Source organism: Sciurus carolinensis, chromosome 13, assembly GCF_902686445.1.
Source record: "Sciurus carolinensis chromosome 13, mSciCar1.2, whole genome shotgun sequence".
Classification (NCBI taxonomy): domain Eukaryota; kingdom Metazoa; phylum Chordata; class Mammalia; order Rodentia; family Sciuridae; genus Sciurus; species Sciurus carolinensis.
The window spans coordinates 7,506,825-7,518,891 of NC_062225.1; the positions used below are offsets into that span (position 1 = coordinate 7,506,825).

Consider the following 12,067-nt stretch of genomic DNA (forward strand, 5'->3'; position numbering starts at 1 on the left):
AAATCACTTGGAAATTACCTTGTCTAAATGTATTTTATGCTAGTAGTATTGACATTGAAGAGGCTAGTGATTACATTAAATGCGTGTTTCTGGGGAAAGCCCTGAAGAAATCATTCTTAAAGGAGACATGAAGAACATTCTGGACTGTCCATATGCAGGGATGAGAATCAAAATATTTAACAACTGCTATGGTCTGGGCTTCAACTAACCATCTTCAACCAAAGATGATTATGCCGCAGGCTGCCACCCCGATCAACTACTGGTTCTTCCCTGTGAAACAGGGATTCCTGGTTTTGTCTGGGTTTAGCTGGGTTAAGAGGTCACTGGGCAGAGGAGGGTTTACTTGGTCTTCTCCATGTGGCTCATAGGTAGGATTACTTCTCAGAAGAGATGGGACAAGCAGAAATATCCATTGGAGTTACAAGTCCAGCAGGGGCCACTTGGAGATACTTTGTGAGTTTATACTCCACCATATTATTGTGTCCTCTCCTGACACAAGTAAAAGTCATCAAGGTGGTTCAATTTCCTTCTAGAGAATAGTCTACACTCCATCATAGGTAGTCTGGGCAAGACTGAAGAGCAAAGCAGTCAAAAGACAGGTGTTAAACTGAGAAGAATCCACACCCCACCCCCACACCACACACAGGGACTTGAGAGAGGAGCAGAGAGATGGAAAGATGGGGGTGGGAACGTCTCTGGAGTTTACTTGTGCAGAGAGGGTGCTGATGGTTTCACACGGGGGGATGCTATTAAAGTATGCTTCATCGACTGCTGCTCTCCAGGACCCTGGGGCAGAGTTGCCTGGTTTCTCTCTCTTAGTTGTTCTTGGTTCTGGGGAAACTTCGGATAGCCTTCTAGTAATTTCTTTTATTGCTTAAAAAATTTCAGAAGCGGTTATTTGTATTTTTGCATCCAAAGGACCATAATTAATGCCAGTGCCAACTGCTTTTATCTTCAGCCTTCTTTTGCAGGCAATAGACCCTTCAGAAAGAGTATGTGACAATGACTGAATATAGAAGAAAAGAAGCCAGTCCACACACCCTCAGCAAACAAGAGAAAGAAACAGGAGGTTGGTGTGGGCCTGAAGGATACGCATACGTCACTGGAAGGTCAGCTTCAACTCCGTCAGCTCTCAGTTACTTATAGAGCTAGACTTCTCTCCCTGGCTCCTCCACTGTCTGATGGGTTGACTGGCTTATGAACAAGGAGCTTCTCATGAGCAAAGCCCTTGTGATTTGGGAAGAAATCAAGGACAAAGGCTCAGATAAGACTCGCTTAACTTCCTGTTACTAATTCTGATTAATGGGGTAGAGGTGGGCATTGAAGTCAATGAGTTCTTGCCATAATATTCACTTTGGCTTCAAAGCAATTGTCTGTATGTCTATGTACATTCCATGGGAACCATATCATGGACTAGGTAGATTTTCTTTTGTCTTTACTTATTATTTGTGTGTGTGTGTGCGTGTGGTGCTAGGGATGAATCCAGGGTCTTGTGCATGTTAGGCAAGGGCTCTACCATTGAGATACCTCTCCAGCCCCCTCTTTCTTCTTCTTCTTTTAATGCTTACTTTCAAAAAATGAATTTTCTTTCACAATTTCAACCATTTTGCCAGGGTTAAGTACAACACATTCATATCAAACTTAAAGAGGGGGTATTTGTGTATCCTACCAACATGGCCCACATACAGAGCTTTGCCTAGAAGCCATGTCTTCTGTAGAATTTAGCTCTGGCAAGAAGATCATTGGTGAGGTCAGTGTCTATGTCTGCAGGGGTAACAATGGTTTCAATTCCTGACTTAAAGGCAGAGAGACCACCTGAAATGAAAAAGAGAGGTTTAGACTCTACTATTAACTGTCAGCAGAAATAAGATGCAAGCATTCCCTGGACACCCCAGCTTTCCAGGCAAATCTTCCAAAGCCTGTAGTCCCATCGCTTGCTTCCCTTCCTCTCTTCCTGAAAGGATATGCTACCCTGAGAATCATTAGGAAGACTCCATCTGTTTTATTTCTCTCTCTCTCTCTCTCTCTCTCTCTTCATGTTTTTTGTTTTTCTTCCTGTGAGAGTCAGATTTGTGTTTTATGTAGTCCAGAGCTGGCAGAAATGGATGCCCGCAAATCTTCAGTCTGAGATTGTAACCCTCTCTCATTTATTCAGTAATTCACTCACATGTTCACCCAGTCATTCATTCATTCAGCACGATTTTAGACACCCACTCTGCGGCAGGAGAAGTGCCTCAGCGAGTGCATGTTGCCCATAGTCATTTCTTTGCACAGGTATATGAACTTGCATGTGCTATTTTACCCTAGAATTTTATCTTCACTAGTTATTTATATATCTTAACATAATTGTGCTTTACTCTGGTGTCAAGAGAAAAAGATCCTGGTCCTGATTCCTTCTTTTGAGACCTTTGAAATAGAAAATAGAAAATTGTTCTGAATTTAGACAAAGTGTGGAAAGAAAAAAGTTTACACATACTCTGCATCTGCAGGAGGCAAACAGGAAGTGGTGTGACCAGATGTGTAGAGAGAAGAAGCCATGAGCCTAAGAAAATAATCTGGCTTTCTAGCTGGGCTGGCTGGCTGCATGATGGTACCTCCGAAGTCACACAAAATGCAGAAGAAAGGGCAAATTTATAGCACAAGGCAAGTAGTGAATTCCATCTGAGAAATGCTGTACTCAAGGGGGTCTTTGTTCAACCACGCAGAGATTTCCACTTGGACCTATCAGGGTACCTGAAACTCTCAGAATGCTCAGAGTAAGTTTATTCAAGCAATTTAGAAAATGATTAATAACTTCTCCCATCAGGGGAAAGCCAATGAAAAGAAGGTAAATGCACTCTTTTGTGTTAACTTTTGCATTATGTCTCAAGGAATCACTCAATGGTTTAATGTCAGACAAGAGATGCAGTAAGAACCCCAATATTCTGGAGAAGGATAAAGGAAGTTGGTGAAGGTGGACCACTTATGGTTCAACAGCTCCTCTGCTCTTAGGGAGGCTCAAGGTACATCTGACATTTAATAGTCTCATCCACTGCTTATTTCAACCAAGTACTAAAATTATTGCCTACCTTGAAGGTGTTGAGCAGCACTCCACTTGGGGAATTTTCTCTGGATTGCCTTAATTCTGTCTGTGAGAATACCAGCACCTTGCAAAAGGTGCTCTTTGCTGTCCCAGGAACCAACAGGACGGTGAATTTGTTTATCAAGCTAGAAAATTCAGATAAGAATATCAGTATCTGGTCCAGGCAACACATTTTTCTGCTGATCTTAATTTCTCCTCATTGTGTTCAAATTCATAGATGCTGGCCAAAAGTCGATTCTACTGTCCTGTCTTTCATAGGGAAAAAAAGAGTCAGAAAAACGATTTGGGAGAAGCAGACATGCACAGTGTTAGCAAGGCACTCTGATACACAAAAAGGAGAGGAGGAGGGGGACAAAAATTGTTTAAAATAAAGATTGGCACCCAAAGTCTAAACATTTGTAGTTTAAAAAAATCCAGCTAATTCAAATAAAAATTTGTTTCTAACTGGGAAGTCTAGAAATCTGGGTTTCTACAAACAATTTAAAGCAGATCCTGAGGGGCCAGGCACAGTGGTATATACCTGTAATCCCAGTGACTTGGAATGCTGAGATTGGAGTACAGCAAGTTTGAAGCCAGTCTCAGCAACTTAGTGAGGTCCTAAGCAACTTATCAAGACCCTATGTCAAAATAAAAACATAAAAAGGACTGGGGATGTAACTTAGTGGTAGAGTACATCTGGGTTCAATCCCCAGGGCTGCAAAACTAATTAATTAATTAATTAAGAGCCAAAGGGCTGGGGATGTAGCTCAGTGGTAGAGAGCTTACCTAGCAAGCATGAGACTCTGCCTTCGAACACCAATATCATGAGGGGAGAATAAAAGATAAATAAATAAAATATAACCTGAATGCAAATAGGCTGGGTAATTTGGATCCCCTTCCTCCAAGTTACCTGAAGAAAAAAGTGGTTCAAGTAAGGCTTAATTATAGAGCCAACCAGGGATTGAACTCAAGGACACTCAACCACTGAGCCACGTCCCCAGCCCTAGTTTGTATTTTACTTAGAGACAGGGTCTCACTGATTTGCTTGGTGCTTCACTTTTGCTGAGGTTGGCTTTGAACACTTGATCCTCCTGCTTCAGCCTCCCGAGCCACTGGGATTATAGGTGTGTGCCAGATTTTCATGAATGAAATTTAAAAGTTTAAGAATTCCAAGAAGACACCTATAATAATGAGTGCCTTTTATAAAACTTTCCCAATTGAAGTAGATTGACTAGTATTTATTGCAGAATTGTATTTATGATACATATAAAATACTTTTAAGAAAGTATTGAATAACTGATAATAAGCCTTGATTGAAATACCAAAGATGTGTTACAGAAATCCAGAGCAAGTCATGCTGAAGCACCTGCAGAGGGACCCTGGGGAGTTTGGGGGCCTGGAAGTACTGCAAAGGGATTTCCTTTGGGTTGAGCTTCTGCAAGGAAGGATGAAGTGGCTGATGGAAAGTCTCCAACTAAATACCTGCATCAGGCCAAATTTAAGTCCCCGGTGGTCCCAGCCTTCTTGCAGGATAGCTCCCCCGTGGCTTTCTCTGGAGATGATGGCTGCAATAATAGCAGGGTCAATGCAGTGCCTCTGCCCCACTTCCTTGATCAGAGTCTGATAAGGCTTTATGGCCTTCAAATCCATCTCAGCAAACATTTCAGAGCCACGGATCCCTAAACCAATAGAAAAGAAACTGTTTTCTCCGGAAGAGGACCTTTTCCCAAAGCATACTAATTTAGCCATGGCCCCTGACCACTGCCCTCAGTTTGGAACAACCATTTCTGTGATATTCTTTTGGCCCTTGGCTGCAGAAACCCTGACAAGTCCACAGCCCAGACAGGTGCCACTTCTGCTGTTTCTCCTTCTTCTTTCTGCCATGTGGGTGCCTCCAGAAGACTCCTGGGCTAACTGTTGGCATCTGAGATTGACTCTTGTTCTCTACCCCACCACTTAGTTTGTGCGAGGGGAGTCCCTCTTCCCTACTGAGCACTGGGATCTGTAAAATTGAAGATGTGGGGTTCCATACGACCCTGTAGTTCCTTCCATCTCTGACCTTCTAATTCTGGGATAACATCACAAGGTAGATTTGGGAACAGGATTACAAAGGGAAGGAAGTACAAAGAGAGAAAGATTTGCTTTAAAAATGCTTAATGTTAAGCTGGGTGTAGTCATGGGCCTTTGTTCCAGCTACTTGAAAGACTGAGGCAGGAGGATCTCCTGAGCCCAGGAGTTCAAGGCCAGCCTGGACAATACAGCAAGAACTGGTCTCTTAAAAAGAGAGAGAGAGAGAGAGAGAGAGAGAGGACCTTTATTCTTTATGTGCTTAACGTGAAGTAAGCCTAAGAAGAAAATGAAGACAGAATCTGTTTAACTTAAGGAATAGTTTCAATATGTAGAAATAAACACATCTGGTCGAGATTTGAAAAGGCTGGGTGGGGTGGGTTAGAAAAAATTTGTTAGGTTGGGCAGAACTCTATTCTTTAGCTTTGAATTTTGATATGATTGTTATAATAATGATGACACCTTTTTGAAATTAAGTTAACTTTCTAAGAAAGAATCTGGAAATGACGGAAGGGGCAAATTTGCTCTGGTTTTTGCTTACCGCAGTTAATCAAATTGTCTACGTCACAGGGGGCCCCTGAGGTCTCCATGGTCATGATGTCCCCGTAGCAGCCGTGGTACAGGTGAGGATGCGGGTGAGGGTTCATGGAATTGGTGAATGGGTAGGAGCCCCTGGAAGTGCCTGGGAGGTAGAATGATAATCCACAGGAAACCCGTGAAAAGGTGTTGCTTGAGCTGCTATTAAAACACAAAACCCTGCTAACCCAACAGTGAGGGCCATAGACTTAGTCCTCAAGTCCCTTTTACCATTCTCAGCACATCAGACAAAACAGAAGTGCCCTGTTCCCTTTCGGCTGTGTTTTTAGCTACAGTACTTCATTCTAAAACACCACACAAAGTATTATGAAAATTAAATTGTATGGCTCTCAAATATATTTGCTATAGTCTTTTTTAAAATATTTTTTAAATTGTCAATGGACTATTAATTAATTTATTTATTTGCAGTGCTGAGGATCAAACCCAGTGTTAGATCCTTAGGCCAAAGTAACTCCATTTTGAAAATCAGTACCTGCCCACCCAGGCATGACCTTCCCAGTAGGCCCACCCTGAAAGGGTCTCTAACTACCGAACCATGGCAAAGACACCAAATAACAATCACAGGGCCAAACAGGCTGTCTTTTAACTACTCCATTGTACATGACTATATAGTTAAGTTTGCTTCTGCACCTCGCAGAAGGGCAGCCTGGCAGACTTTCTCTGTCAATAAACCCTTACTTGAACTCAGAGCTGTGATTTTCGTGGATATTTGAGCCAGATACCCTAACACCCAGGGCCTCACACGTGCCAGGCAAGCCTCTACCACTGAGCCACAACCCCTGCCCAATTAAAATAGTCACCATTTTCTTTCCCCCTGGCCTGGGGATCAGACGAAGGGCCTCCCATATGCTGAGCATGCACTTTACCACTGAGCTACACCCCCAGTCAACCATGAGAGTTTTAAGCAGGAACTTAGGGGAGCATTTTTAAACACTTCTGACAGGATTTCTAGGGATATAAACATCTCAATGAATGATTTGCCTTTGTTTACAAAGGTGAGAAAGTTACTCTAACAAGTTAAATGTATTTTGTGTCTTACTGGTATGAAGATGAGGTTCTATATCTATTTAATAGAATTAGAAATTTAAAAAATTAATTTACCAAATATACCAATTCTTATTTTTTTACTCTGTTATTATGACATGAATAGTTCCATTCAGGTCTATTTGCTGAAAGCAATAGGACATTTTCTATGATGTTGAAAAGTTTGTTCTCATAATTCCAAAAATTGTTGACTTGTAATTTAAGAAGATTACAAGTCTCTTCTATAAGAATTAACTTTGTTAAAATATTTGATATAAGAAACTATGTCAGGGCTGGGGGTGTAACTCAGTGGTAGAGCACTTGTGTATCATGTGTGAGATCCTGGATTTGATCTCCAGCATTGCAAGGAAAAAAATTGTATCATCTCACTTAATGATATAAACAAGTTTTGTTGTTGTTGTTGCTGTTTTGCTTACAGTATTGGGGATTGAACCCAGGGGCACTCTACCACTGAGCTATATCCTCAACCTTTTTTATTTTTTATTTTGAGATAGGATCTAAAGTTGCCCAGGTTGGCCTTGAACTTGCAATCCTCCTGCCTCAGTCTCCCAAGTTGTTAGAATTATAAATAGTGTTTTTTAATAGAGAGATGGATTTGACTCACCTACCACAGGTACAATTCTGATTAACATAACAGCATAAAGAAATAGTATATTTTCTTAGACTTAAGCATATAACGAGTAGAGCTGTTATTTTTATTTTATAAGGAAAACAAAGTAACTGTAAAGATGAACTTTTTAAAAGCATGCAAAAGCAAAACTCACCAAAACAAATAAAAATACAGGGACAGCTCACTCCCGTCTATAATCAGGCAAAAAAGGAAGTGGGAATGGACCAGAAAATTAGATGACAAAACTCTCAAATAATCTTAGGATATTGAGGAAGTCTATACAGATAATAAAAGTGGTAGAAACAGCAAAGTCATCAAAATAAGAAGTGTGAATTTCCATATGATCCACAGAGAGGCTGTCCTATCAACCCCTGCAAGGCTCCTGTCCTGTGCCTCATGCTCACAGTGCATGCAGGAGACTGAGCTGCCGCCTCATCCACAGGCCCTGCATTCGGGGATTCAACCAACTGTGGGTCAAACACATTTGGGAAAAAAATTGCACCTGTACTGCACATTTATAATTTTTATTGCCATTATTTCCCAAACAATACAGAAATCAGATGGGGAAAGTAGGTCAGTGGTAGAGCACTTAAGTCCCTGGGTTAAGTCCCTAGCACTGAATAAGTAAATAAATAAAATTAAAATTAAAAAAAAAAAACTATGATATTGTATAACTTCTAACATTGTATAACTAATATTACATAACTTCATAGAATTTACATTGTATTAGATATAAGCCATTTAGACATGATTTAAAGTTCACGGGAGGAGGTGCACAGGTTTTATGCAAATACTATATCATTTTATACTAAGGCCTTGAGCATCCGCAGATTTTGGTAATCCACACAAGTCCCAGAACCAGTTCCCCCAGACACAGAGGGACAACTGTATACCTGAGCTAATGAATGACATATTCATAACACAGACCACATGCAAAACTGAGGTGTGGGGGGTGGAAGTGAGGCTGCAGACGGAAATCACCTATCCAGAAGTTGACTCCTCTTCCCCCCCTCTGCTACCACCATGACCCAAACCAGCATCATTGTCCATCAGGATTATACCAGCAGCCTCCTGACCTACCTCTCTGCTCCACTCTGGCCACCTGTTCTCCACCCAGCAGCCAGAGTGATTCTGGGAACATGTATGAGATCTGTCAGTCATCCCTCAGAGGAGTGGCCAAGTCTGCATTGTGTCCTCCACGCTCCCCCTGATCTGACCCCCTACTCCTTTCCCAACTTCTCCTTTCCTTCCCTTGCTCACATTCTTCTCTGTGCTTATCCTTCAACACACAAGGTGGGTTTCTGCCTTGAGTCCCTTGCACTGGTGGTTCCTTTGGCCTAGAATGTTCCTCCAGGTAGCTACATGATTTGCTGCCTGACTGCCTTTAGGTCCCTGTTCAAATATCACATTATCAGCAGCAGATATAGAAAATCCATAGACAAAAATTGAAAACAGTCCTTAAACATAAAAAATGCTCAATCACACTCAAAGAGAGATCCATATTAAAACAGAACTAAGGCGGTATTTTTAAGCTCTTTGATTGTCAAGAAACTGAAAGTTTGATAACATATTCTGTGAATGAGACTATGAGGATATAGGGAATGTATTAGTCAGCTTTCTGACACTATGAAAAAATGGGCTCCTCATACCAGATCTACAGAACCAGAATCTTTAAGTTTGAGGTCAAAGAATCCACACTTTGACCAGATTCCCAGTTGACTTCTATGCGTAAAGGTTGAGAACCATTGCTTCAAGAGAACTGGAACGTGACCACGGATGCTATGCTATTTGTGCTGGCATAAAAAAGGCCCTTTTAAAATTAGAGTCGCTTTTCAGTTGTATGCAGATAATATGGTAGTTCATAATTAATCTCCTGACTATTTAACTCTGCTTCCACCTGGCAATTAGAAATAAATAAAAATATAAAACTGTGCTGCCCCGGTTTTGACCATAAGTAACCGGAAATTATTGCTTTGGGGTAGCCCTGCTTTTCCAAATTAGAATTAAATATTTTGGAAATACTTTCTTCTTAATCATTAACCTATAAATAAAGGAACTTGAACATTGCTTACAATGGGTCTTCATTGTTCTGAAGCTGAAGTTTTGATTTTTTCTCATTCAAGAACCCTTCATCTCACCAGCCTCCCTTCCAGCTTTGCCCCTGTTCTGATCACTGACCTGCTTACTCTATGCCCGACACTTTTCATGCCTTTCTTCCTCTGCCCTTTCTTTAACATGGAAGCACCAAGCATGCTTCAACTGCCAAGCCCTCCCTGAAACCTGCCTTTCAGGTTTGAACTTCCTAACTGGGTGTGAGAACTTCCTTTCAAATTTCTCTCAGATGGTGGATTCTTTTCTCTATGTATGCATTTCTTCTATCTACTGCCTGGCATTGATAATTTTTCCCTTTCTATATCTTGCCTCCCAAGGCTCTATTGTATACAATTCCTAATGAGATATCAAGGCTAGTAGGTGCACCATCAGGCAGGAAGTAGGTAGATTGATCAATATTTAAATTTTAAATTCCTACTGTTACCTTCTTCACCTGCTTGGCAAGAAAATACATTCTTAATTATAGAAATAAGCATCTAATTAATGGCCAAGCAGTCAGGAGAGCTCACTCTTCCATTACATTTCTCTTTCTGATTTATGATCCATATTTGATGTTTTCATGGACACCATGTAAACAAAGATAAATGTTAATAACTTACCAATAAGGACTGTAAGTCCCCAAAACACAACAGAGGGCAGCATGGTGGTGAATCTTATCCGCCAGGACCTGTTCTGATTTGAAATAGAAACCGATTAATTTTAAAATGTAAATATGTCTTAAGGGAAGTTGCTCTGAATTATAAAAAAGCTTAGAGTCATTTCTAATTCAGTATCCATTTTCCATTCCCAAGATCGTATTCTCACAGCCTCAGTAGATGGTTTATTGGTTTATACTCTTTCCTAAGCATAAACTCCTAGTTCATTTGAATCCAGTTATATATTAACACGGGCCCACACACATCTTCTATGTCACTCCTTGCACACTTAAAAGAGTGTTGTTATGCTCTGTTTTTCCCAAATAGGCTCTTTTCTTGGTTTCATTCAAAAGGCAGATTATAGGTTTTACAAGATACAAGAAAGTCAGATTTACCTGGTTTGCAACCTATCAGAGAAAACCTCCCCTCTCTCTTGGAGAAGGTCTTTGGTAGCAGCAACCTGAAGGTCAAGATTTTGTGGAGCAATGCTCTTTGTCCTATAACACAGGTTTAACAATTGGAGAATCCATTAGTCAGTAGATCTGCGGCTTCAGCTGAGAAGACCTCAGTATGGCTTCGCTGTGAAGGAAGCTTTTAAACACAGCATGTAGACTCACCTGCCTCTTCTTACCTTCGTCTGTACCAAGGATTGGTAGAGGAGCTTTATATATGTGGTTTAAAACCCTCTCTTTAAACCATTGGCCTAATTAGGCCTGATCATAATAGTACTTTGCGTTTAGGTAGCCCTGTTTAATAAAAGGACTTCAAAGTACTTATTAACCACTATTAATTAATTAATCTAATGAAGCCCTAGATTGTACTGGAGGCATCTATTTGGTGGATTGTTTCTGGATATCTAAAATTGTGCTAGGTAAACAGCTTTTGAATTTGAGACTAAGAAGCAGATACTTAGCCTAAAAAAAGATAAATAAACAGGAAACATCAGTCACTCTCAATGCTGGATTGGTGGTTGGTCTAGTTCCCCATTCCAATGTCACATGATCCCCGTACCAGTATGTCACATGAGCTCATCCCACCAGGTCACATGACTGATAGGTGACTTTAGGTCCTGGCACCAAGTCCACCTCTGTCAAACAGGTGTGAGAATGTCACCTGCCCTGGGAGAGCAGTAAAAAGCCAGGGAGTAGCAACGTGGTGCTTGTTGCCTAAACTTTCTGAGGAGGTGGGACAAAAAGATTTGGTCAAGAATGAACATTTTTTTCAAGAATAGAGTACCTTCCTTTCTTTCTTGGTACTGGGGATGAAACCCAGGCCTCACACATACTAGGCATCCTACCATTGAGCTGTTCTTCCTTCATGCTTATGTCCCAAAGAAGAGATGAAGCTCATTGTGCAGCCCCAGAAACAGGAAATGGAAGGGACAATCTTAACATAGGCAAATTCATTTCCCAGAAGGGAGGAAGTAGCCTGGCCAGGATCCTTCTGCAAGAGCGAAAACTTTCTAACTGCACACAATCCTTCCACCAGCCCACCAGGAGATGGGAAGATAACAGCACTGAGCCAAAGGATCCTCCAGCTCCCTGCTCTTGAGTCAGCCGCGGCTCCCAGGAGACCATGCCTTCATGACACTGACCTCTGCACCATCCCACGACATTTCCTCTGTCCTGCATGCCTTCCTGCTTAGAGAACATCTGTCCTTCAAGTAGCCTCGAGCTTAGCATTCAGGGAAGGGGGTAGAAGCATTCTCAGCCAATGAATGATCCCTGCCTTGACTCTCAGGAAAATGACACGCAGGTCCATCTCTACTGCCACGTCACCGCTGGGGTTAGGGCTGCTCCTCAGTAAGGGGTTTTGCATGCCACAAGACAGCCCTTAGAAACACATATATTATTACTGGTGATGGTGGCACATTACATGTCACACTGATGTTGTGTTCGTGGCCTGCCCCAGTTCAGGGTGAGGCTTAGGCTAAGTGCAATG

At 41.5% G+C, this 12,067-nt stretch overlaps 1 protein-coding gene across 1 annotated transcript; it reads right to left on the reverse strand.

Moving 5' to 3' along the window:
- Positions 1 to 1,615: 1,615 nt before the first annotated feature.
- Positions 1,616 to 10,254, reverse strand: Lyg2 (lysozyme g2). Its single transcript, XM_047523196.1, has 5 exons — positions 10,091 to 10,254; positions 5,670 to 5,810; positions 4,544 to 4,740; positions 3,069 to 3,207; positions 1,616 to 1,815 (listed from the first exon to the last, which is right to left on the reverse strand). Exons 1-5 carry the CDS (start codon positions 10,131 to 10,133, stop codon positions 1,697 to 1,699), a joined length of 639 nt encoding a protein of 212 aa, XP_047379152.1. The 5' UTR covers positions 10,134 to 10,254; the 3' UTR covers positions 1,616 to 1,696.
- Between the last annotated feature and the right edge of the window lie 1,813 nt (positions 10,255 to 12,067).